The sequence below is a fragment of the Oncorhynchus kisutch genome, linkage group LG11 (assembly GCF_002021735.2).
Source record: "Oncorhynchus kisutch isolate 150728-3 linkage group LG11, Okis_V2, whole genome shotgun sequence".
In the NCBI taxonomy this organism is placed as follows: Eukaryota; Metazoa; Chordata; class Actinopteri; order Salmoniformes; family Salmonidae; genus Oncorhynchus; species Oncorhynchus kisutch.
The window spans coordinates 43,504,106-43,531,594 of record NC_034184.2 but is presented as its reverse complement, the minus strand read 5'-3'; the positions used below and the strand labels follow the sequence as shown (position 1 = coordinate 43,531,594).

The 27,489-nt window shown below is 44.4% G+C and overlaps 1 protein-coding gene across 5 annotated transcripts in view; it reads right to left on the bottom strand.

The window, feature by feature from the left end:
- Positions 1 to 527: 527 nt before the first annotated feature.
- The window catches only part of LOC109899640 (EMAP like 4), a 77,507-nt gene continuing 50,545 nt past the window's right edge, over positions 528 to 27,489 (bottom strand). For all 5 annotated transcript variants that reach the window (XM_031835836.1, XM_020495056.2, XM_031835834.1 and 2 more), the window contains 17 exons: positions 26,673 to 26,796; positions 26,292 to 26,441; positions 25,558 to 25,627; positions 24,560 to 24,670; positions 23,654 to 23,749; positions 23,409 to 23,543; positions 22,488 to 22,623; positions 20,836 to 20,987; positions 20,563 to 20,688; positions 19,800 to 19,931; positions 19,479 to 19,546; positions 19,253 to 19,341; positions 19,027 to 19,124; positions 11,749 to 11,836; positions 11,407 to 11,505; positions 5,554 to 5,684; positions 528 to 5,397 (listed from right to left, as the gene is read on the bottom strand). In XM_031835836.1, the coding sequence (XP_031691696.1) occupies positions 4,849 to 5,397; positions 5,554 to 5,684; positions 11,407 to 11,505; positions 11,749 to 11,836; positions 19,027 to 19,124; positions 19,253 to 19,341; positions 19,479 to 19,546; positions 19,800 to 19,931; positions 20,563 to 20,688; positions 20,836 to 20,987; positions 22,488 to 22,623; positions 23,409 to 23,543; positions 23,654 to 23,749; positions 24,560 to 24,670; positions 25,558 to 25,627; positions 26,292 to 26,441; positions 26,673 to 26,796 (2,354 nt within the window). In that variant the 3' untranslated portion in view covers positions 528 to 4,848. The remainder of the gene's footprint in view (positions 5,398 to 5,553; positions 5,685 to 11,406; positions 11,506 to 11,748; positions 11,837 to 19,026; positions 19,125 to 19,252; positions 19,342 to 19,478; positions 19,547 to 19,799; positions 19,932 to 20,562; positions 20,689 to 20,835; positions 20,988 to 22,487; positions 22,624 to 23,408; positions 23,544 to 23,653; positions 23,750 to 24,559; positions 24,671 to 25,557; positions 25,628 to 26,291; positions 26,442 to 26,672; positions 26,797 to 27,489) is intronic.

Genomic DNA, 27,489 nt, shown 5'->3' with positions numbered 1-27,489 from the left:
GCAGTCTTTGCTCCTCCGTGTGGGCTGCCTGGCAGTCTGTGGGTCTGTTTATCTAAGTGTCAGTCAGCAAGAACCTCCTGACATATTAAATCAGCATGGCACTAGTCCTCGGTTTACCCACACAGTCGAATACCACAGCCAGAAACCTCTGTTCACTGTAAGGACCAAACTATAGACAGACACATCCAGAATCAACTAGGGAAGACAGTGAGATGAATAACCTCTTCACTATACAGACATAAACACAGATACGCATGCATGCATACACACACACACACACACACACACACACACACCAGGATAGGTATCATAGGGTTCAGATCGATTACAGAACACCAGACAAACAAGCTCAGGGACGGAGAGCTGTTTGAGGAAGGATTCAACTTTAACTTTGTCAAACTCAGATGATAGTGACGAAAGTGACTAAATTAAATGAGTATACTGGAATTATTTACTGTAGTTACACCCTTTTATAACACAAAACATTCAGACCAAGATCAACATAGAAAATACTCAAACATAAAAGCTTTTCTTTTTTTGAGATGTTTATTTCCATTTATTTTTATTTTTAAATCTTCAGTATTTTTCTGTCTATTGACAGGAATGCATGAGAGACAGATTGGCTCAAACATTGTCATGTGAAACATTTGTCAGTCATATCTTACCAACATTATATCATTTCAACATTGTCATTATCAGTATCACCATCATCATGGGTGGTGATGACCGTTTATTCTGAATATCACAAAAGGTTGCACCTGTCCTTGCCCTCCCTCAACCCAAAGACTTGATAATCAGAGTGGGCACACATATATGCCCACTCAATTTTCCCTAGGACGATTGGCATGGGTGTGCCAGCCATTTTGCAGAGGAGCTTTGGGGGAAGACACCCCCCCAGGACACTTCGACATACATTCACAGGGATGAGGTTTCAGACCAGTCAAGGAGTTTTGTGTTTAAACTCGCTTCCCTTTGTGTGTTTTGGATACTAGCCCATCTAACTTGAAAACATGATTCTGTACAAGCCCTTCAGAAACATTCCCCTCAAAAGATGGATTGGTTGAATAGACATAAATGAACCGCTCGGTCTCTCAAAAATATCAGATCCTTGTCAGGGCCCAGTACATAGGATGCCCTGGTGTCCACATCTCCCACACCGTACTAACCCTCCCTACCTTAAAAGAAAATATTTCCCTCCCCTTAACCAACATAGGCAAAACTCACCTCACCCCCCACTCCCCTCACTATGGCAAGGAAATTCGTCAGCGCAACATTCAAGGGACATATCTGATGTAGGACTCTGATTGGCAGACCACTACCGAGCCTAAATGGGGTGAGATGAGTTGGCCATTAATATCCTTGAACAACAAGAGGAGCGACATCCCCAGATAGACTGCGGGTGGAGGCACTCTCAAAGCCAGTTCACTGTCCCACCATAACACCTGCCAGGGGAAGAAGAGCACATTTGGGACCATAGTTTATGAGGACTCAAAGAGCTATTATTCCACACTGTACTGCATATGTATGTACATGCTTGGCCTGTGGGTGAGCTGCAGTGTGCCTCCTAGTGGTGAAAGAAAGCACTGAGTAATGGTTCAGTGGATCTACAGGAAGCTGCCAAAATAATGGAAACACTTGAGTAAATGAGGGATACAAAATATATTGAAAGCAGGTACTTCCACACAGGTGTGTTTCCTGAGTTAATTAAGCAATTAACATATACTTAGGGTAACGTATAATTTTGTCCATTATCTTGACTACCATGGCTATGCCCCCCCATAGGATGACAATGCCCCCTTCCACAGGGCACAAGGGGTCACTAAATGGTTTGATGAGCACGAAAACAATGCAAATCCTGTGCCATGGCCGTCTCATTCCCCAGATCTCAACCCAATTGATTCTGGAGCGCGAGCCTGAGACAGCGTTTTCCACCGCCGTCATCAACAAAAAACTACAAATGAAGGCAATTCTCGTGGAAGAATGGTGTTGCATCCCTCCAGTAGAGTTCCAGACACTTGTAGAATCTATGCCAAGGTGCATTGAAGCTGTTCTGGCTCGTGGTGGCCCAAAACCCTATTAAGACACTTTATGTTGGCGTTTCCTTTATTTTGGCAGTTACCTGTATAATCTCAAAATGAATAAACCAGACACACACACACAGGCATACCATTATATACATAAAGTAGCCACACCTGAATGTACAAAATGGACAATTATTGGATGGGAAGATCTAGCAAGACCACATGGTGCCCTGAAAACAGGTGTTTTAGCGTTCTGGAGAGACTCCAGATATCCTACGGCACGTGTCAACCTCCTTCCACTGAGAGCCGAGTGTGTGGGTTTTCGCTCAGCCATTTTACTTGATTGGTGAATTAAGGTCGCTGACTACCCGTAAGGAACCCCCCGTCACCTGGTTGTCTAGGTCATAATTGAAAGGAAAAAACAAAAACCAGCAGACACTAGGCCCTCCATGGAATGAGTCATTCACCCCTGTCCTAGGGTACGAGTCATTCACCCCTGTCCTAGGGTACGAGTCATTCACCCCTGTCCTAGGGTACGAGTCATTCACCCCTGTCCTAGGGTACGAGTCATTCACCCCTGTCCTAGGGTACGAGTCATTCTCCCCTGTCCTAGGGTATGAGTCATACATTGATACCTGTCATTGTAGGAGGCGTATTCTGAGGTCATGAGATATTGTACGGGGTTAAACAAGTGTGTTCACGTTCTATGCACTCAGAAGCAGAGCATTCTGGGAAGGCAATCCCATGTTCACTACAACTACAGAACCACATGACAAAAACTACAGGACAAAATCTACCTACATTAAAGCATTCCCTGTTGCACAAGCTGTTGATTTGCGAAAAACACACACCAAAAAAAAACAGACAATTATATTATAAAAAGAGAAAGAGTTGGAAGTCAGCTGGACCAGCTGGAAGTCTACATCTTTGAGGACAACGTTAGAAAACATTTGTATAACACTGATACAACCATGCCCTCATGCAGTCTTTCACTAGGATTACCAATATCTTTACCTCCTCACTACAACCCTGTCAATGCCACCTACCAATCTTACCACACCGTCACTGACATGCACTTTACTTACAGTCCCTCACTCATCTCTCACCAACAGAGGATATATATATAAAAAAAGATGAATCTACACCACGTGCCTTTTACACAGTCCTCGCTCTTCTTTCTGATAATGACAAACCTGGAAAAATACTTCCATCATTCAATCCTGTATAACTAGCTAAACCTTTACTGTGCATTGCAGCACATACACATTAGTACATATCCTTTCCACCTTTCTTCAGTCTTCCTTGCCATAGAAAGCATTGGACCATCTCTCCCTAGTCATAGACAGGCATAAAAAAAAAAAAAAACACTCTCTCTCCATTCCCAGCTGAAAAACAGAAGAGCCTTTCTCTCTCTCCTTCCCCTCTATGCCATGTCTGTGGAAATGTACCAGCGCATTCCCACCGAGGGGATAAAGATAAGACTGTGTAGAAGAGAAGAGTCTCTCTCGCTCTCTGTTGGCTGTGTATTCCTGTGAGCGTGATCCTGTCCTGAGTTGCTGCAGAATGGGGGGGGGGGGGGGGGGGGGGGGGGGGAGCTGGACAAACCCTCCTCCGGAATGACACGTGTAAACGGCAGCTCGCACACACATAAGACTTTTAAAAAAATCTTAAAAACATCTCAGTCCATAGAGCAGAGAAGGAACACTCCCCAGAACGAGCTTTTAAAAAGGTCTAAATCCTAAATAAAAATGAAAAGAAACGCTAAAAAAATGGTAGCACGTTTAAGGTAGGGGCGAGCAGGTGAGAGAGTCACCTGGGTACGTGTGTCGCTGGTGGTTCAGTGTGGTCATAATGTCCATGAGCCACAGGATATCCTATGGACCATTATTCATCAGAGTCCTTTTTGGCCTTTACAGCAAGGCTGGATGGATGAGTTTCCTGCAGGGACTCTTACCAGAGAGAACAGCTTATTGCCATGAAGCAGTCTGCAGGCGCGCGCGCACACACACCTGATTGAAAGTCCAGAATGATGGAGTGTGTGTGCTATTAGCTGCATGCGTATAACTGGTTGTGTGTGGTCTCACAGTATGCTATGGTGTGTTATTGCAGGTTGTTGCATTATTGAGCTAGGATTAGGTTTAAGTTTCTATGGTAACATAGCCTAAAGACTATATGATGAGTATTGACAAAGGGCTGGACTGGGGAGTGAGCATTAGCCAGGGGTACCTGCCTAGCATTAGCTAGGCTCAGGGAAGAGGCACTAGGCTCTTGTAGCATAATATACTTGTGTATAAAGACATAAGTAATACTTGGTATCAAGTACTATATGAGTATCTATGATAGCAACATTACAATGATATTTGAACTGTGTAAATGATCCTGCATCTGTTTGGCTGATCAAGGAGTGATGTTGGAGTGTGATTTTGTGTGTCTTTGTGTATTAGTGCTAGTGTTTGCACGTCTGTGTGCTTGTGTGTCCCTCTCTCACAGAGCTTTCATCTGCAGACTTGACTTAACCGTACGACCCAGAACAACCACAACATTCTCTCCTCACACAAGGCCGAGTCACAGCGAAAAGAAAAAAAATCTGCCACTAATATCACTGCTTGTCTCACTTACACCCTCCATTCTTATCCAATTAACACAGACGTCAAACAAAACAAAAAGAAGAGCATGAAAAGAAACTAAAAAGAAAAACAAAGGAAACCTGAACAGCAAATATTGAACCCTGCTGCGCTTCTCCTGAGAAACGCAGTGACATCGAGGTGCCTCCAGGGGGGAGTGCTGAGCAGGAGAGCGCACTAGGCTGCATCACAAGTGACGCTCTTTACGAGGGTGGGGTGAAAGGGCGGCCCTCGTCGCTAGGAGTGGCCGTGTCATCGCTGGGGTCCAGGCTGTCCTTGGGGCTCAGCGTGCTGTGGGAGGGGGGTGGGGTAGACTCTGAGTGGGGTGGGGTCATCCCGGATGAGGGAGGGGTTTCAGGGGAGCTCTCCTGCCGTCCATTGGTCGTGGGCTTGGTGGGTGGTGGGGGAGGCGTGACGATGGCCGTATCCCCGCAGGGCACCGCTGGGGGGTCAGAGGTCAGGTCGAGGACGCAGGGCGGAGTTTGGGTTGCGATTGGTGTCACGGCCGGCTCGGTGGGGGTGGGCGTCAGGGGCACCGCTGGGATGGTGACGCGGGGGTTGGAGTTATGCAGGAGCCCCTCCCCCAGAGAGAGGGAAGAGTCGCTGGGGACCAATGAGGGGGTCTTCTCCACCAGACGCCACTGCATGACACTGGTATCTTTCCCGCCCGTGGACACCAAGTGACTGTCGTTGTGCATGAAGGTCACATTAGTCACGTGACTGCTGTGGGCGCTATATTTGTGGCTCGGTGCCTGCGGAGGAAGGAGACGCATGTCAGCACATTATATTATGATTTGAAGAAAATATTACAGTATGTTATAGTATATACAGTCTACGCTTAGTACAGGGATGGTAGCACTGAACAGTGTTCAGTAAGTGGCTGGTGCCCAGGGGCAGGGCTGGCTTACCTTGGGTCTGGCACAGGGGTACTGGAAGAGGTGCACTTTGCAGAAGTCATCAGCCAGAGCGATCACCTTCCTGTTGTGGGATCTGATCAGGGCGTTGATGTCTGTGCCATCGGAACCCTCAGGCCACACTCCTGGAAGACACAAACACACACACATTGGTGGTTTTGCCCCACTATCACAGTTAAAATATGGAGTCCGAGCAGTGAACCTGTGTGTACTTTCCATATGTGCGTGTACACGAAGTCATGTCAAAAGCATACCACCAGGGGGCAAACAAACACTGTAAGAGAGACTTCATACACCTCTCCATGCACTCTAACATGCTCAATACACTCCCTATCCTACTTTCCCTCTCTCACGGGTCTGTACAAAAACATATGCATGCACATATAGAAATAGTGATCACTTCACACACACGTATGCAATCTCTATTCTCAGGGGTCCTATCAGTTACAGCCAGTGGCGTCAGTTCAGCTAAACCTAGGGTATGGCAAAGTGGGGTGTGTGGAAACACCCCACCCCCCAAAGCAGGTGGAGTGAAACACTGTTCACACTTCCCAATCCAAAACCAAGATAAAAAGAAAGATGAAGTAATCAACAACCAAAAAAGAAGCTTAAAATAACATTGCAGACAATAATGACTTCGCAGACATCATATTGGACAAAAATAAGTGATAAATGTACAGTATACTCAAAATGTGTTGCAAGTAAGAAAAAGCTATAATTTATTAAACTAACGGGATATGTATGTGTGAGATATTCAGTAATTATACACTACCGGTCAAAAGTTTTGGAACACCTACTCTTTCAAGGGTTTTTCTTCATTTTTACTTTTTTTTTTTTAAATATATTGTTTAATTGTAGAATAATACTGAAGACATATGGAAGCATCCAGTAACCAAAAGTGTTAATCAAATCAAAATATATTTTATATTTGAGATTCTTCAAATAGCCACTCTTTGCCATGATGACAGCTTTTCACACTCTTGGCATTCTCTCAACCAGCTTCATCTGGAATGCTTTCCAACAGTGTTGAAGGAGTTCCCACATACGCTGAGCACTTGTTGGCTCATATTCCTTCACTCTGCGGTCCAACTCATCCCAAACCATCTCAATTTGGTTGAGGTCAGGGGATTGTGGAGGCTAGGTCATCTGATGCAGCACTCCATCACTCTAATTCTTGGTAAAATAGCCATTACACAGCCTGGAGGTGTGTTGGGTCATTGTCCTGTTGAAAAACAAATAGTCCCACTAAGCCCAAACCAGATGGGATGGTGTATCGCTGCAGAATGCTGCGGTAGCCATACTGGTTAAGTGTGCCTTGATTTCTAAATGAATCACAGACAGTGTCACCAGCAAAGCACCACCACACCACAACACCTCCTCCATGCTTTACAGCGGGAAATACACATGCAGAGATCATCCGTTCACCCACACCGCATTGACTGACCTTCATGTCTTAAAGTAATGATGAACTGTCGTTCCTCTTTGTTTATTTGAGCTGTTCTTGCCATAATATGGACTTGTTTTTTTTACCAAATAGGACTATCTTCTGTATACCATCGCGACCTTGTCACAACACAACTGATTGGCTCAGATGCATTAAGGAAAGAAATTCCACAAATTAACAAGGCACATCTGTTAATTCAAATGCATTCCAGGTGACGACCTCATGAAGCTGGTTGAGAGAATGCCAAGAGTGTGCAAAGTAGTCATCAAGGCAAAGGGAGGCTATTTGAAGAATCTCAAATGTTATATTTGGAACATTTTGATTTATTTAACACTTTTTTGGTTACTACATGATTCCATATGTGTTATTTCATTTCTACAATGTAGAAAATAGTAAAAAAGAAAAACTCTTGAATGAGTAGGTGTTCTAAAACCTTTTACCGGTAGTGTATGTGGGGATTTTAATACGGTGACGGAACCGAATGATCGAGTATCAGACAATTTCGTACATTTAAATATTAACTGGAACAGTCTCTTGAACAAAACTTTTTATGAAGTGATATCTGATTAATTATACGGTGGTGAACCTGACCCGTGCAGAAACGAAACACTGTATTTGAAAAAATATACTCTGTGTACAACTGTCAGAAAGAGTGCGTACTGTAGTAAAGTGGATTTGTTTTGTCAAGAAGTAAATTGTCTCCTATGCCTAATTGTCATGAAGAGAGTTTTAGTATTTCACCCCTTTCAGTGAAATACTACAGAACTAAAAAAATATTGGGTTTGATGTCCTGTCTTCAGAAAGTATTCACACCCCTTTAAGTTTTCCACTTGTGTTACAAAGTGGGATTAAACAATTTTTTTGGTCAACGATCTACACAAAATACTTTGTAATGCCAAATTGGAAGAAAAATGTGAACATTTGTAAAAGTAAGTAAGTAAATAAATAAAACACTAAAATATCTTCATTAGATAAGTATTCAACCCTCTGAGTCAATACATGTTAGAATGGCCTTTGGCAGAGATTACAGCTGTGAGTCTTTCTGGGTAAGTCTCTATGAGCTTTGCACATCTGGATTGTTTCCCTAAAAAAACTCTAGGTCTTGCAGATGAAAGAATACCCATAACATGATGCAGCCACCACCACGATTGAAAATATGAAGAGTGATACTCAGTGATGTGCTGGATTTGCCCCAAACTTAACGCTTTGTATTCAGGACATAAAGGTTATATATTTGCCACATTCTTTGCAGTTTTATTTTAGTTCCTTATTGTAAACAGGATGCATGTTTTGGAATATTATTTTTCATTATGTACAGGCTTCTTTCTTTTCCACTCTGTCAATTAGGTTAGTATTGTGGAGTAAATGCAATGTTGTTGTATATCTCCTATCACAGCCATCAAACTGTTTTGAAGTCACCATTAACCTCATGGTGAAATTCCTGAGCAGTTTCCTTCCTTTCCGGCAACTGAGGTAGGAAGGAAGCCTGTATCCTTTCAGTGACTGGGTGTATTGATACATTATCCAAAGTGTAATTAATACATTCACAATGCTCAAAAGGGATATTCAATGTCTGCTTTATTTTTATTCATCTACCAATAGGTGCCCTTCTTTGCGGGGCATTGGAAAACCTCCCTGGTCTTCGCGGTTGAATCTGTGTTTCAAATTAAGGACCTGGATATTCAATGTCTGCTTTATTTTTATTCATCTACCAATAGGTGCCCTTCTTTGCGGGGCATTGGAAAACCTCCCTGGTCTTCGCGGTTGAATCTGTGTTTCAAATTAAGGACCTTACAGATAATTGTACACACACACACTATATATATATATATATATATATATATCTATAGAGAGAGATATATATATATATAGTATATAGTGTGTCAAAAATTATCTGTATATATATATATATATATATATATATATATATATATCTCATGTGGGTGAACACTCCTTCAAATTAGTGTTTCAGCCATATGTTACTGACAGGCTATTTCAGCCACATGTTGCTGACAGGTGTATAAAATTGACTCCCTTTCTTGCTTCTCCTCCATTTAAGAAATTAATTTGCTCAAAACTGTTCAACTATTGTCTTTCTCTCAGAGTTAACTAATCACCAGATTTTATGCACTGCAGTGCTAGCTAGCTGTAGCTTATGTTTTCAGTACTAGATTCATTGTCTGATCCTTTGATTGGGTGGACAAGATGTCAGTTAATGCTGCAAGAGCTCTGATAGGTTGGAGGATGTCCTCCGGAAGTTGTCATAATTCCTGTGTTAGTCTACGAAAGGGGGTGAGAACCATAAGCCTCCTAGGTTTTGTATTGAAGTCAATGTACCCAGACGGGGACGGAAACTAGCTGTCCACCGGCTACACCATGGTGCTGCTAAGGCTACTGTAGACCTGTGTTTTAATCAGTTATTTGGTGATGTGAATATATCTAGTATAGTTTGATCTAAAAAGGATAACTTTAATGTTTTACAATTTTTTATGAAATATATTGAGGAGAATGGTCCTCCCCTTCCTCTGAGGGGCCTCCACTGGATCAATTGTAAATTGGCACTCCACATGAAAAAGGTTGCCGACCCCCTGCTATAGGCTATTTAAAGCCACATTTGTTGAATGGCGCATACAGTGTATTATGACAGTGTCATCGTCTCGTGCCCTTCCCACCACCATTGTCTCGTTGTGATGCATTCAGAGATGTTCCTCATAATGTGTGTGCCCAGCTCATTTTTGCATTTGCCTTTCTGCATTATTCGCCAGGGAAGGGGGAAAAAAAATCTGTGAATATTGAAGCATTGTATCAACAAGGTGGCTCTGAGAATATTGAAACATTGCATTAACGAACGAGGCGTCTCGGGGGCTACTGAACCATTTGGTATCAACAAGGCGGCTCCGAGAATATTGATATTGCAACATAGTAGCCAACCACAAGGTAGCTCGTGCAAATTTTTCCCTGAGACAGCTTGTCTCTGTCTTATTATTGTGTTGCCTACGCAGCAGTTGCACCATTTGGGTGCCTGTTAATTTAAAAAAAAGAAGCCCTTTATCCACACTATAGCTATATAACTTAGCAACATTTAATGATGTTTGGCCAGCAAAAGTTGACCTGTTAGAATATTACAGCAGAGGCAGGTAGGCTAACGGGTAGGGATTAGGGATGCAGGCAAAGAATGATGAAGTAGGCCAACGGCAAGAAGCTAAAAAAAAAAAGTTAGCCCAACTAAGTAAACAAATTATTTGCATTATCTCAATTATTATTCTGTGACAGCATAAAAATGCACATTTGCTATAGCCTACAATTGTTATTGGCTTTAAAGCCAAAATCAGGACATATAAATAGCAAGTATTCAGTCGTGTTTATTTTCATACCAATAAGCCTACATGAAACCAAAATTACACTAGCCTATTGGGCGAATTCAGGAAAATAACAATTACATTCACAACCTATATTTTAAAAGCAATTAACAGCTTTTGGTTTGGAATGGTCAGCAAAAAGGAGGGCTCCCCACCTCCCAATTCCCAATTCAATTAACCCCTGGATATCAGATTACAACAATGCTTGTTACCTACTATAATTTTGGGGCCTAATCATTACACCCCTGGTTGTAGCCTCAGACAATCTACTGGCTGAGAACTGTGAAATCTGAAAGTCAAGAGTTAACTATATTTCCAGCCCCATAAAGAACTGAAATATGTGGAGTGGGGGGCTAATGTGGGGCTATTATTCTGAGCCCAAGTCCCTCCGAAAGAGAGAAAGAAAAAACTGGGGGGGGGGGGGGGTAGTGGGTGAGAGAGTGAGTGAGTGAGTGAGTGAGTGAGTGAGCGAGAGAGAGGGAGAGAGAGAGAGAGATGGACAGTGAAAGAGTGATGGACAGAGAGAAAAAAAAAAAGAGAAATAAAGAAAGAACGAGAGAGATACCACATAACACACCATGCTGCAGTGGGACAAAACCAGTAGTGAAAAGCACAACAGGGACAATTCTGGTAGCAGAACGAGAGTTGGAATGGAAGGACATTAAATTCCTATTATTCAAATTAGAGCTCTTGATTTCCTTTCAATGCTACAAACTTGGGTACGACAAGAAAGAGAGAATGAATGAAGGGAGAGAAAATAAAACCGGGGCAATGGGCAGAACGTCTAAGAGTGCGTGCGATAAGTTGCTGATGTGCAAACTCCCAAACCACACTCTGTTCAGTAGTAGGACTCATAGAAACATAAATTGCAGCCACACAACCACAGAAGCTTATAAACTCACACCAGTGAAAGTAAAAACACACAAACACAGACACAGAAATCTAGCATGGCACAGCCAAGAACCGTGCCAACGTGTTTGAGGATGAATCACGCCGAACAGAAGAACCAATCCCACACCATATCCATATAACCTAGGTACTGACCGAAGACATGGTAGCCCAGCACACAGGTGTAGGTGGCCCAGTCAATGTCCTTACACTCAGAACGGTTACGGATGTACTTGCAGCCATTTGGAATGTCCCCTGCAAAAAAGGATAGAACCAAGTCAGGGCATAGTTTAAGGGGATACTACACAACAGAAGTGTAATGCAAAAAGGTATGAGCTATACTGTACGTTGGTTTAGCCCGATTATTTAAAAAAAGTTTATTACATTTTTGGGGGGGATAAATAGTCCTTCATAGATCAATAACATAGCATGAGGCTCCATCAATGAAGCTGTAGTCTCACTGAAGCATGACAATCATTTGAAGGCGTCTCTACTCACAGTAGAGGATCTCATAGTCTCCTGAGTTGGACATGATGAACTTGTTGTCGGGGGACCAGTCAAGATGTGTGATGTAGCTGGAATGTCCCTGTTAACCACAGAGTGAGAAAGTTTGATACATGATTTAGAGAGATGAAACAGTTAAATTGTCTATTTTTTGTTGTTGTTGTATTTTACCCACTTTTGTGATATCCAATTGCGACCCAATTTCAAACTCGTCTTATCGCTGCAACTCCCCAACAGGCAAAGGCCGAGTCAAAGAGGCAAAGGTCGAGTCACTCGTCCTCCAAAACATGACCCGCCTAACCGCGCTCTTAACACCTGCCTGCTTAAGCCGGAAGCCAGCTGCACCAATGTCTCGGAGGAAACACTGTTCAACTGATGACCTAAGTCAGCCCGCAGGTGCCCGGCCCGCCACATGGAGTCACTAGAGCACAATGAGTCAAGTAAAGCCCCCCCCCCCCGGCCAAACCCTCCGCTAACCTGGACGGCGCTGGGCCAATTATGCTCTGACCCTGTCACGGCCAGTTGTGACACAGCCTGGGATCGAACCCATGTCTGTGGTGACGCCTCAAGCACCCCAATGTAGTGCCTTAGACCCGCTGCACCACTCGGGAGGCCCTAGTTAATGGTATTTTAATGGAGCTAGGGACATATACAGCAAGTATAGTACAGCTGACTTAGTTTTGCACATCATTTCATGTGACATTTTGGCCTTTATAAAAGTTGGAGCGAACTCCAGTCTTCCACCTCAGCCCATAGGAGTAGACACTGTGTGTGTGTGTGTGTGTGTGTGTGTGTGTGTGTGTGTGTGTGTGTGTGTGTGTGTGTGTGTGTGTGTGTGTACATGTCTGTCTGTCCTCCCCCTCACTCAGGGTCAGGGAGGAAATCTCTGTTAGACTATCTTGGCACTTGGTTTGATTTCCTTCAAGTCTGCAGGCTTTCCTCCAACACAAAGACCCATACACACATGCAAGCATACACATGCATGCAAACGCACACACTTTTACACACAGGAATGTCACTGACATCCTGCCAAGCTAGACACTCCACAGCTGCTGACCTCACTTTCTCACACAAACATATACAAATCTGAATTCCATACTGAATGACGCGCGCACACACACACACACAAAGTTTATGTATTTTATCTGTTTATGCATTTCCTTATTTATACGTAGAAACCTGTAGTTATTTATTTGAAAAACAGGACATACATATTTACGCGTCACTAAAAATCCCCATAAACAGTTATACACAGAAAGTACAAAACATTAGGACCAGGTGAATCCAGGTGAAAGCTATGATCCCTTATTGATGTCACTTGTTAAATCCATTTCAAATCAGTGTAGATGAAGGGGAGGAGACAGGTTAAAGGAAGATTTTTAAGCCTCGAGACAATTTAGACATGGATTGTGTTGTGTGTGCCATTCAGAGGGTGAATGGGCAAGACCAAATATTTAAGTGCCTTTGAACGGGGTATGGTAGTAGGTGCCGGGCGCACAGGTTTGTGTCAAGAACTGCAATGCTGCTGGGTTTTTCACGCTTAACAGTTTCCCGTGTGTATCAGAATGGTCCACCACCCAAAGGACATCCAGCCAACTTGACATAACTGTGAGAAGCACTGGAGTTAACATGGGCCAGCATCCCTGTGGAACACTTTTGACACCTTGTAGAGTCCATGACCTGACTAATTGAGGCTGTTCTGAAGGCAAAAATATTAGGAAGGTGGTCTTAATATTTTGTACACTCAGTTAATATCAGTGCGTCTCACTGCTTTACAGTGGAGCTGTGCTCACAGACAAGGGCCCAGTCATTTGCCAACGCCTATAAACGCCTCAAACCAACCTTCCCACAATGTCTTTCTCCCCTCTGGAGCCCTGGGTCTTTTTTACATTATCAACACGTCAAATGAGAACCTTGCTTTAATACTCTCTCACGCAATCCCAAGCTTATTTTTCAGAAAATCTCAAACGTGACTGCTATGCACTTAAGTCTGTGATATGGTATTAAAAACAAACAAACACACAAAGCACTATACCACACGCACTACTGTGGCTCCAAGGCTATGCACGGTAGGTTGCCTGGGGGCTTAACCTTGGACCAAGACCATAGTGGTCAAGCAGCAGAAGCAATGACCGTGACCACAACCTGAGCAGCATGGTACTGACCATTGGCATCCATCACACAGATGACCATGAGCCCACAGGGATGGAGGGAAGAGAGAGATAAAATGGGTGTGATGTATGAAAAAGAGACTACATGAATGAGAGGGACATGAAAGAGAGGGAGAAGAGGAAAACAAGGGACAAAGAAAGAGGCCGGACCAATGTGTGCGTGACAGAGCGACGTACATATAGAGTGAGAGAGAGTGAGAGAGAACATGGGATATAAAAGAGAAATAGAGACAGCAGACTGAGCAGCAGCCAAGTGGAGGCCAGAGAAGGTTTAAAACAACAGTGGAGTGATTCACACTGGCCCTGTGGGGTCCAGACCACTGTAGCGTAGACTAGGGCTGGGCAGTATACAGTATTTTATGATATACCGGTATTGATGCAGGGACCGGTTTGGGTTTTTACTTTACCTTCTATACCGGAATTTGAATGTTTGGTTTGTTAAACGTGATACACCATGTGTAATGTCCATTTTTATAATTGTTTACTCCGCTACTTGCGTCATCTCTCTCCGCTCTTTCTCTCTGCGCCACCTTCCACACAGACCTAGCCACACCCCCTGTCACAACCATGAGACACTTGCGTTCAGTCTGCATGGTCAATGCAGCACATGCAACAATCTTCCATGTTGCTTCTTAATATATATCCACTAGCGTTCTATATTAGTTTGTGTTTCTTACATCTGCAAACAGCTAGTTTGTCTTTGCTTAGAAAGTTGCCCTACATCTTGTGACACTAAATTGTTAGCCACTAATGCCAAATCTAGCTAGCTAATACATTTACTGAGTAATAAATGTTGCAAAGCAAGAATATGTTAGCTACATGACGTAGCTAAGAGAAAACATGCAATGTAGCCAAAGCTTATAGGGTCCCCTTTTTATTTTTTTATTTCACCTTTATTTAACCAGGTAGGCTAGTTGAGAACAAGTTCTCATTTGCAACTGCGACCTGGCCAAGATAAAGCATAGCAGTGTGAACAGACAACACAGAGTTACACATGGAGTAAACAATTAACAAGTCAATAACACAGTAGAAAAAAGGGGGGAGTCTATATACAATGTGTGCAAAAGGCATGAGGAGGAAGGCGAATGATTAAAATTTTGCAGATTAACACTGGAGTGATAAATGATCAGATGGTCATGTACCGGTAGAGATATTGGTTTGCAAAAGAGCAGAAAAGTAAATAAATAAAAACAGTATGGGGATGAGGTAGGTGAAAATGGGTGGGCTATTTACCAATAGACTATGTACAGCTGCAGCGATCGGTTAGCTGCTCAGATAGCTGATGTTTATAGTTGGTGAGGGAGATAAAAGTCTCCAACTTCAGCGATTTTTGCAATTCGTTCCAGTCACAGGCAGCAGAGTACTGGAACGAAAGGCGGCCAAATGAGCTGTTGGCTTTAGGGATGATCAGTGAGATACACCTGCTGGAGCGCGTGCTACGGATGGGTGTTGCCATCGTGACCAGTGAACTGAGATAAGGCGGAGCTTTACCTAGCATGGACTTGTAGATGACCTGGAGCCAGTGGGTCTGGCGACGAATATGTAGCGGGGGCCAGCCGACTAGAGCATACAAGTCGCAGTGGTGGGTGGTATAAGGTGCTTTAGTGACAAAACGGATGGCACTGTGATAGACTGCATCCAGTTTGCTGAGTAGTGTTGGAAGCCATTTTGTAGATGACATCGCCGAAGTCGAGGATCGGTAGGATAGTCAGTTTTACTAGGGTAAGCTTGGCGGCGTGAGTGAAGGAGGCTTTGTTGCGGAATAGAAAGCCGACTCTTGATTTGATTTTCGATTGGAGATGTTTGATATGAGTCTGGAAGGAGAGTTTGCAGTCTAGCCAGACACCTAGGTACTTATAGATGTCCACATAATCAAGGTCGGAACCATCCAGGGTGGTGATGCTAGTCGGGCATGCGGGTGCAGGCAGAGATAGGTTGAAAAGCATGCATTTGGTTTTACTAGCGTTTAAGAGCAGTTGGAGGCCACGGAAGGAGTGTTGTATGGCATTGAAGCTCGTTTGGAGGTTAGATAGCACAGTGTCCAATGACGGGCCGAAAGTATATAGAATGGTGTCGTCTGCGTAGAGGTGGATCAGGGAATCGCCCGCAGCAAGAGCAACATCATTGATATATACAGAGAAAAGAGTCGGCCCGAGAATTGAACCCTGTGGCACCCCCATAGAGACTGCCAGAGGACCGGACAGCATGCCCTCCGATTTGACACACTGAACTCTGTCTGCAAAGTAATTGGTGAACCAGGCAAGGCAGTCATCCGAAAAACCAAGGCTACTGAGTCTGCCGATAAGAATATGGTGATTGACAGAGTCGAACGCCTTGGCAAGGTCGATGACGACGGCTGCACAGTACTGTCTTTTATCGATGGCGGTTATGATATCGTTTAGTACCTTGAGTGTGGCTGAGGTGCACCCGTGACCGGCTCGGAAACCAGATTGCACAGTGGAGAAGGTACGGTGGGATTCGAGATGGTCAGTGACCTGTTTGTTGATTTGGCTTTCGAAGACCTTAGATAGGCAGGGCAGGATGGATATAGGTCTGTAACAGACAATGGCGGCGGATAGTTTCAGAAATAGAGGGTCCAGATTGTCAAGCCCAGCTGATTTGTACGGGTCCAGGTTTTGCAGCTCTTTCAGAACATCTGCTATCTGGATTTGGGTAAAGGAGAACCTGGAGAGGCTTGGGCGAGGAGCTGCGGGGGGGGCGGAGCTGTTGGCCGAGGTTGGAGTAGCCAGGCGGAAGGCATGGCCAGCCGTTGAGAAATACTTATTGAAGTTTTCGATAATCATGGATTTATCGGTGGTGACCGTGTTACCTAGCCTCAGTGCAGTGGGCAGCTGGGAGGAGGTGCTCTTGTTCTCCATGGACTTCACAGTGTCCCAGAACTTTTTGGAGTTGGAGCTACAGGATGCAAACTTCTGCCTGAAGAAGCTGGCCTTAGCTTTCCTGACTGACTGCGTGTATTGGTTCCTGACTTCCCTGAACAGTTGCATATCGCGGGGACTATTCGATGCTATTGCAGTCCGCCACAGGATGTTTTTGTGCTGGTCGAGGGCAGTCAGGTCTGGAGTGAACCAAGGGCTGTATCTGTTCTTAGTTCTGCATTTTTTGAACGGAGCATGCTTATCTAAAATGGTGAGGAAGTTACTTTTAAAGAATGACCAGGCATCCTCAACTGACGGGATGAGGTCAATGTCCTTCCAGGATACCCGGGCCAGGTCGATTAGAAAGGCCTGCTCACAGAAGTGTTTTAGGGATCCCTAGGAAACACTTATCAACACTTTAGTTACTTCCTTGTCACAATAACTCCTCCCTGGCATTTTAATTTGTTGTCATCTCAAACACTGTATTCAAAGTTCCCACTAATATATTCTAACTATATAATTAGAATAGTCATTCTATTTCCATGTTTCCAACAGTTTTGCTCTAATTCGCAAGTCAAATTGCAATTGCAACATTTGGTTAAAAATAAGTCCTAGATTATATCGTGCAGCCCTACGTGGCAGTGTGGAAATTATCACAATTGAGCAGTGGTGTAAAGTACTTAAGTAAAAAATACTTTCAAGTACTACTTAAATCGTTTTTTTGGTATCAGTACTTTGCTATTTTTTATTTTTGACAACTTTTACTTCACTACATTCCTAAAGAAAATACTGTACTTTTAACTTCATACATTTTCCCTGACACCTAAAGTACTAGTTACATTTTGAATGCTTTAGCAGGATAGGAAAATGGTCCAATTCACAAACTTGTCAAGAGAACATCCCTGGTCATCTACTGCCTCTGATCTGGAGGACTCACTAAACACAAATGCTTTGTTTGTAAAAATATATCTGAGTGTTGTAGTGTGCCCCTGGCTATCGTTAAAAAATAAAATAAAAAACGAAAATGGTGCCATCTGGTTTGCTTAATATAAGGAATTTGAAATAATTTTAACAATTACATTTGCTTTTGATACTTAAGTATATTTTAAACAAAATACTTTTACTCAAGTAGTATTTTACTGGGTGACTTTCACTTTTACTCAAGTAATTTTCTATTAACTTATCTTTACTTTTACTCAAGTATGACAATTGGGTACTTATGCCACCACTGCAATTGAGTGCAGGAAATGCAGAAATGATACAAGTGCTAAATGTGTTTAGGTTGAAGTTGAATTGAACAGTATTCAAAAACGAAGAATACCATTCAAAAATACCATTCAATTAAAATAAAAAAAATACTGTGGTATAATATTTTGGCCATATCGCCCAGCCCTGGCGTAGACCTAATGGGATCACAACCTAGTCTACTGGTCATGATCTGTATACCTTCACCTCTAACCTGCTGGATTTAAACCCATCACTATACGTATATACAGGTAACTGCCAAAATAAAGGAAACACCAACATAAAGAGTCTTAATAGGGTGTTGGGCCAATACGAGCCAGAACAGCTTCAACTCTATTGGATGGATGAGACACCATTCTCCATGAGAAACTCTAGAATTGTGTGTTTTGTTGATGGTGGTGGAAAACACTGCCTCAGGCGCCACTACAGAATCTCCCATAAGTGTTTAATTGGGTTGAAATCTGGCGACTGAGACGGCCATGGCATATGGTTTACATCCTTTTCATGCTCATCATACCACTCAGTGAACACTCGTGCCCTGTGGATCTGGGGCACGGATTGTCGACTTATGGGGACATTGCCATGTAGCTAAAATAATGGCATGCCCAGCATTTTTATATATGATGGGATGTTAATTGCTTAATTAACTCAGGAACCACACTTGTGTGGAAGCACCTGCGTTCAATATACTTTGTATCCCTCATTTACTCATGTGTCTCCATTATTTTGGCAGTTACCCAACAGTCCCCATCTGAACTGACTTTCTCTCGCTCTCGCGCTCGCTCTCCTGTTGCTTCTTCTGTTATTATATTATTATAATATTATATAATATAATAATATATAATTATATTATACTGTGAAAGCACTGATCCTATCCATCTCTCCAGCTGCAGGGAGACGTCACTCCCTAGGGCCCCACACACACACACACACACACTAATCACTTCAAACACACAAACTAATGGTGATGTACTCACAATGCACTTCCCGTATCTGGTGTACTTGCGTCCTTTGTCCGACACGGTGTAGAGGTAAATGAAGTTGTCATGTGATCCCACTGCCAGCAGGGTGCCATCTGAAGGGTGGATCAGGTAAATTATCCACCATATTTTATTCTCCTCCCTAACCGTTTATTGGTTTAACAATTCTCCCATCAAATCCAAGTCTACGGTTAGGATAGGGTGTAAGACAAGCGCCACCCACCTACGGAGAAGCGTATGACTGACAGCTGCTCATTGCCGTCTGTATGAATGGCCACCAGGTCTCTGGTCTCCGCATCGAGAGCGTACCACCTGGGACACGGGGGGAAGAGAACATCGCTGAGAATTTAGAAGAATGGACTATTCCCATACAGGCGTGAGCGATAAGAGATGGGATTAATAGCCATTGCTGTGCTTCAGAGTTCGAGATAGGGTTAAGCTGAACTTACTTTCCTGAGTGAGTACCGATGGCCACAACAGCACCACTAGGGTGGAAGTCTGCACAGTGTCCATGCTCCTGAGAGAAAGAAACAGCAAGAGGGAAGGGAGAGACGCAATTCAAACATACAAGTCATTTTTTGAGTAAGGCCTGAATCCTAACTCGAAATGTGTTTGCATGCCTTGATCTCAATAAAAAAAAAAAAAAAAAACTTGCAGCAACATTTCAATTACGTCTGTGAATAAAAACTCTAAAAAAGGGCAGTGAATGAGCGCGTATTCTTAATCTGCAGTATAGAATAGTTCCGACAGGGAGGTATATTAGTTCTTACATCCAGCAGCCTGGTCCATTCTAAGCAGTGGTCCACAGAGTTCCACAGGCACACCTGCCTGTCCTGGGCACAGGTGAGAAACAGGTCCTTGAAGGGGTGAGAGGCCAGCCCCCACAGCTCGTCTGTGTGACCCTAGGGGCGATAGGTCAGAGGTTGGGGATAAAAAGCGGATATGTAGTCACTTTATCCAACGTGACGACACACTTGAGTAGTTAACACGACTTGCAGAGTAGTTAACACATATTCTGTATGTCGCCCGTGTTACTGTATGGGAGAATCAAAATCCACAGTATTATGTTCCAAACAACTAAGCCATTGGAAACACACCACCACTAACGCTCTAATGACCTCCTTCACATGGGAATAGTGTGCCTCAAAGAGGGGGCAGACGAGGGGAGAAGGGGGTGGGCTCAGTTGGGTGCCCTCAAAAGAGGAGATAAATATCTCTGCCAAGCCTGTTTATACAGAGTTGAAATCGCTGGAAAATGTATGCAGAGTTTTACCACGCAGCTCTCTGGAAAATAGCAGCGTCTCCATCGCTCTGCTCTTCCACACAGAGAAGAAACGATTGGGAAAGCAGCTAGTGAGGCGGCCGACACTGGCATCCCTACAACAGAGCTGCCATAGCAAAGGCCCTGCAGTCCTCAATTGGCTTTAGTTCTCACACCCTGGATGTTTTACACACCTGGAGTACGTAGTGCTGGCAGTCAGCTAGTCAGCAGTGAGAGAGAAATAGAAAGCGAGAAATATAAACTTCTCTCACCTGGACTTCCACCTGGAAGCCGTCATTAAACGTCCCCCTCAGGACGAAGTTACGCGACGTGCCCACCAAAAGCTGCTCGCCCTTGCCCTCAGCCACAGCACGAATGGTTCCATATTGATCAGGGACCTGCAGGGAACACAGCTACATTGAGATGTACGTTCATATTCATCATACTGAACATGGGACATATTTACGTTCGTATGTTTGCGCATAAACCACGGCGCATTGGTGTGGAACGTGTCTGTGTTGCATTCTGCACGGCCGAGACGGCACCTCTATTTCCCTCTCTGGGTTGAGGCCGTGGTCCCACAGGATGATCTTGTGGTCCTTGCCCCCTCCGGTCAGCAGGGTCCCGTTCCTCATCTGACACAGAGTGAACACACTGCCATCATGGGCCTTGATCTGACGACTGATCTGGTACGCACCTACAGGGAGGGGGGAGGCAGAATGACAGACAGACAGAGAGGGAGGGAGAAGTAAAATTGCGCAGAAGGAAAGAGAGAGAAGGAATGAGAGAGGCTTGTAAAACAGCTCACAGCAGAGATTTCTGGGAATAGGATAGCACAAATAGTTGACATTCGTTAGTGTGGTTTATACACCACGCTACAGGCCAGCTCTTGTTGTTTTCTCAGGGGAGCATTTGAGGGGGGGGGGGGGGGGGAGTGAAAGAGGGTGCGCGCGCGGTTAAGAAGATAGCTGTGGAAGGCATGTTCGAATGAGTGCGAGCACGCACGTCTGAGTGCGCGCGTGGTCTAGGTTTGATGTGTCTACATTCTCTACATTCTGATGATCCCTCCTCCTGTTACAAGACATTCTCTGCTGACAACACAGACAGATGCACAGCGAGGCAGGCCCATTCCTCAAGGCTAGTTACACTGAACCTGAGGCAGTGGAATATTGTGTGGCATTGGGAGGGTGCGTGTAGAATTAACGTGCATCAGATAAGTGTTTCTGTCGGTTTCTGTATCGCTTGTGCTCCCCCACATTGGCATGACCTTCATCCCTGCAGAGCTCAGACAGATGTGGACCCACACACGCGCACACACATACTGTACACGCATCACAGGAGCCCGCTGAAGGGAGAACGGCTCATAATAATGGCCGGAACAGAGCAAACGGAATGGGATCAAAAAACAGTACAAGTTCATGTGTTTGATCCATTTGATACCGTTCCACTGATTCCGCTCCAGCCCTTACCACGAGCCCCGTCCTCCCCAATTAAAAAAGGTGAAACCAAGTTCCTGTGAGACACATGCATTCGCACCGTCTAACCACCGGGGACGCTCAGGTAAACAAAAAGAGATGAACAGTTTTTCTCCATGGCGCCTGGGCCTAGCCCTGCTCATCCAGTTCCCCTGTACGCCACAACCAAAACTATTACTGCTCAAACCTTCCCCCAGCACCCTCCGTCCCCCGGGCACTCTGGCCTGCCAACACACACACCCACTCTCCTTCCCCCGCCACACTTTTCTTTTCCCTTCCGTGTCTCTCCCTCAAAGGCTGCTTTCTTTTCGCCAGTCTCAAACCACCCTCTTCCAGTCGCTCTCCTCTGTGGCTGAGACTCACTGGGAAGGTTTTACTACTTGTGTTACTCATGTACGATAAATGGTCAGACGGTTTTTACCAAAGTGACTAAAGTTTAAAACAAAATATTCAGTAGGCTTTACATGGCTTGCGAGGGAATCAAACCCGCAATCCTGGTGTTGCAAAGCACCGTGCTCCAATCAACCGTGCCATCGGTACTGTATCACTATATGGCCGGGTGTAGGGACTGCCTGCGAGGTTTAAAGTACAGTGTAAGGTATATGAGGTATTGTGTGATAGTGTACCTTTGGATCCCTTTCCCTGGGGCCGGCTCCACTAGGTGGAGGGAGTCCGTTTGTGATGTTCAAGGTACAGTGTAAGCTAGAAGGTGTACGGTGTACCTTTGGGGCCTTTCCCTGGGGCCGGCTCCACTGTGCTCCGGCTCCATATCAACATGACGCCTCCAGAGTCTCCAGTCAGGATGTCTCCGTTGTTGAGGAAGGCCAGACACTGAACAAACTTGGGCTTCTCGTATTTCTGAAATGGGACAGGGAGAGACGGGAGAATGAAATGTCTGTGTAATAATTGTCGTCTGTGTTTAGGGCAGAGAAAGAGACTGTATTCATGTATGGGTAAAGGTATGCATTACATTCTAGCGTCACATTGTTATTTACGTTTTTATGTATGGTCAGCTCCCAGCACAATTGTGTACAACTGCAGGCCGCAATTCGGGGCGGTTCTGCATGTGCTCATTCGGACCCTGAATTGCGGGCTGCCGTTCCACCCTTTTCTCCCAGCACGCATCTCTCTGTCACAGTGTGAAGGGCCGCGCGGTCTAAATAACTAAATTGGCCAGTTCGGCTGTCTGTAAAGAAATGGGCAGGGTGTAGGTTGAATCTACTGCCACGATTGGATTATAACAAGCCCAGCTTCCCATCCCTCCCACACGGCTCCGTTTTCACTCGTCTCATGGCCCATCTCCCCTTCTCTCTACAAACATATTGTGTGAATCAGAATTCGTAATTAGCTAGTCATTGTAGTTCTAGCTATCAATCTAGTTAGTTATATTTTTTGTCAACGTTGCGGAGGCCATATTGTTGATTTTGTCTGTCTATGGGGCGTTGTAGTAGCCTACTTTGTCTGTCCGTCAATATTGCATTGCTGACATCGTCTTTGTCGTTATGTTGTGAGCTAAGCACATATGTTTGCTTGCTATAATTTATTTTATTTTTACAGAGCGACAGATCAGCTTGGCTCAAGTGGATCTTATTAAGTATTTTGAGTAGTTTTTAAGAACTGGACAAGTGGAAAAATGTCCTCACCCCGAAGATGCCCTGCTTGCGTGCCAGCGAGGTGCCAGCCCAGGTCCAAAAGAAGATGTGTGACTTGCCACAGGTTACTATGGTGTTGGCATCAGTAGGGTGGAACTCCACCGCAAGGACCACCTCATTTGTAGACTAGAGGAGGTGAAACAGTCAAAAACAAAATCTATTTCAGAACCAAATCAAATGCTTTACGTATTTTAGGCAGAATTGCACAGCATAAAAACACCCCAGGTTTCCCTGACCTTGATTTCAGCAATTTTGGATTTCTTCTGCCAGTCCCAGACAGTCAACATGTGGTCGTTACAATCATCAATCACCGCCAGGTGTGTACCGGAGTCCTGTAGGAGAAAGACAGGGTATGTCACGTCAGCAAAGCTTGTATGAAACACAGATCCTATTGTCTGCAATGCAGTTAACATGGCATAACATAGTAATATAATTCCAGTTTAGGCCTACATATTCACAGATACATACTGTATGTAAATGAGAGGGCATGGAAATCTAAAGATGAATCCACATGTTGCAAAATGGCCATAAAGCAGGCAGGACTAAACAATACTCTTTTAAGTGGTTAGCCATCGAGTAGATTTGGCATAATGGTATCGACAACAGCATAAGATAACCTTCATTCAAGCTTTACCATTATTTGATAGGGAAAATCCACTGCTTAGTTAGACCTTTGATCACATAAGGGGATAATGAATCACTTAGAATGGGTAATTGTGTTTGTTTGTATGGAAAATGGGTCACGGTGTGTTTGTCGGTTTGCGTCTGAAGGGAGCCAGACATTAAAAGCTGTGTTCCGGAATGTGCAAACTGAGGACAAAGAGAGAATAGGAACATTAAACTACTGATTAGAGAACCTATTGATGTATTCAAGACTGCAATAACACCAGTCTGGCCAACTAGCCTGATTATGAAAAGGCTCAGTCCAGAAACACACAGCACCTAGAACCCCAGAACTGAGTAGAACCTCTAATCTAGATCCACTGGCTGTGATGGGAGTGTGTGATCTATCAGATGCGTTGTGATATGGACCCTTCCCAGACAGAATGGGGTTTCATTTAATGTACTACACCAGTTCCCACAAATCGCATAATGACTAACACTTCCTGGATTATACCATTAGAGGTGCTACGGGTACCCACCGCCTTGGAGAAGGCCAGGGAGCCCACCCCTCTCTCAAACGTGCCCAGGCCGATGACCTGCAGGGTGGACAGGCTCACAGAGTCCCACACCCTCACGTGGGGCTGCAGCGGCTAAAGAGGGAGAAGAGGAGATTCACATGATTTAACAAGCCATCACTGTAGCCAAACTGTAGCCATTTGCAGTATACTCTTTTCACAGCATCCTTTCCTTGTTTCCTTCCCTTCCCTTCACAAATCACTGGTAGGTGAGGAGGAGAAGAGAACCCCAAAAAAATTTGTTGATAAAAGGACTGGACAGATTCCCACCCAAATTGCTTTTCATCTATCACATCCTCTAAGATCAGTGGTCATGATGGAATGGGGGAAGGAGGTGAGGAAAGGAAAACTTTAAAGAAAGACTTTAACAAAGTAGTCAGTGAGTGAGTGGTGCGGGATCCAGGCTGGCTGACAGGCAGGATACTCTTCTACAGAGTCGTTCCAGGAAGGTTAGAGGCAGTTTGGCATGTTTAGACCCAGAGAGCTTAAATATAATTAGTTGCATGAGCGCACTGATTGTTGGTGTGGTTGAGTAAATATGGAGCACCTGTGTCTGGGTCTGCGCCTGTCAAAGACGTGAGTGGGCCTGATTGTGCAAAACGCGAGCAGAAATACTATAACCGTACACAAGAAGAGACCTAGTGCAAACAAGGATTATGCTGTTCAACACAACCACAGGTGTCTCGCCGTATTCAGCGGGCTGGAATAAGACTACTAAACTCACTTGGAAAAACCCATGGCGTTACATAGGTGACATTTGAGCCCTGTGACTTGCCCATTGTGTGTGTGTGTGTGTGTGTGTGTAGGAAAGAAAACAGCATCTGTGCTCTTAAATCCGGATGAACAAACATGAAATGTACATGAACAAAGAAATATCCCACATGCGAACATACCATTAAAGGATTTAGCTAGCAAGAAGTCAGGGGGTTAGTAATGGGTGAGGTGGTGGGAGTGTGACTCACCCGGCCGTCCTTGTCCACTCCCGCAATCTGTCCCGTGGCAATGCGGATCTTATCGGGGTGAACGGCAAGGCTAGTGAGTTAAACGGAGAGCGAGACAGAGAGAGAGTGAGAGAGCAAGAGAAAATCATAGACGGATAGAAATGAGAGACAAAAACATGAATAGATTGTCAAACCAATAACATTTTTTATTTTATTTTTTATGTCGTAAACAACCTCCCTATTGAAAACCCCTACAGTCAAAAACAATCTGTCGTAATGAGAGGAGTATTTCAGGTGTAAAATTAAGTTGAGAGGGAGCTGCTAGACTGACCCGTGGGCCTGTCTGGCCCACAGCCTGATGTGAGGAAGTGAGGCTTTTCGTTTCAAACAAAGGCAGTTTTGAGTCAGGGTTCTGCCAGCACAAGGACTAATTTGTCTCTTCCACCCGGACAGAAGACGTGTATATCTAATTTGCATAGTCTTTATCTTAAGAGGCCTCTGAGAGGATGGAACCTGGAGACACTTAAGCTGAACCATTGTGTCTGTGACAACTATTTGCTTAATCTACATTAAAAAGGTTTTGTGATGAAGTGTTTGTACATTATTCAGACCCTGGGGGACACGTTGTTGTATCATCTGAATCTAGTGTATCTACTGTATGCAGAATACACAGCCCGTGATGGTGTGTATAAGCTACTGTAGGAATTCATTACCTGATACTACACAACGAAGGCTGACCAATACTACCAGCTCACCATTTGACACAGTCAGTGTGGCCAAGGTAGTGGCGCTGTGTTCTCTCCTCGTAGTTGAAGAGCACGACCACGGAGGCTATGAAGTATACACTCTCCCCTGTAGGGAGCAGGTACACGTTGGCTCTGCAGTCTCTCCCCCTGTAGCCATACCTGACATAAGGACTCAAGGAACCACAACAGTATTCTCCTTTCCATCATCTGCCATGTGAAAACAACTGGACAGGTTGAAAGTGAAGACCCATAAGGCCTCCACCTTTTTGCTTTGGACATCTGTCTCCGAGCCCAGAGACCCACAGACAGACAAGAGGGAGTGACCGAAGGCCAGGGACACACGGAGTAACAGAGTGTTTGGGACCAGGCACCGCCAAGAAGAAAGGATACACCCACTCCAGTTTGAGTTTCTCAGGAGGCAGCTCTGTGCGCACGTCCTCATAGTTCTCCACGTCCGCGGGGATGAACATAGTGATGGGGCGACCTCGCATGAACATCTTGATGTAATCTCCCTCTGCGAAGGAGACGGACAAAACATTTTTTTTTTTATAGCAAGCTATATCACGATCGCCATTTTGACTCGCTACATAGAGAGGAATTCTGGTAACACTAAACCCGTGCTTTTGCAAACACATTCAACATACAGTATTAGCACAGGTATAAGTATAAGCAGGTATAAGTAATTTCAAATACTATTTGAAAGTATTCAGGCAGGCTAGAGAAAACACTCAAAGAAGCAGGCCTGAGTAGTGGTGGATCATGTTTCCCCTTAACAGAAAACCCTGTTACGGTAAAGCATTAAAAATGACTGTGGGTCAGACAAATACCTCTTGTTTAATAATGGTTCATATAGAGGCATGAGTCAGAGAGCGTAAGTGAGAGTGCATGACATGACTTTAGTCCACGAACCCAAAGATATCTGCAGCGTGACTGCTCAACACCCTCCGCACCGTCACACACAACCACTTAGTGTGACGACACTTTTAATGTTTTTAATTTTTTTAAATATAAACCTACAAAAGCCTTGAAAACCCTAACGAGTTCAGTTAGTGTGCTGCACGTGCTTTCCACTCATCCAGGGATGAGATACTGCATAGACCGAGATAGATATACAGATAGAGGGCGAGTCAGACAGAGAGAAGCGTCGGATGCCGTGCAGTGGAGCAAAGCAGCGAGTCAGCAACCCCAAACTCAGCTGGAATAAGAA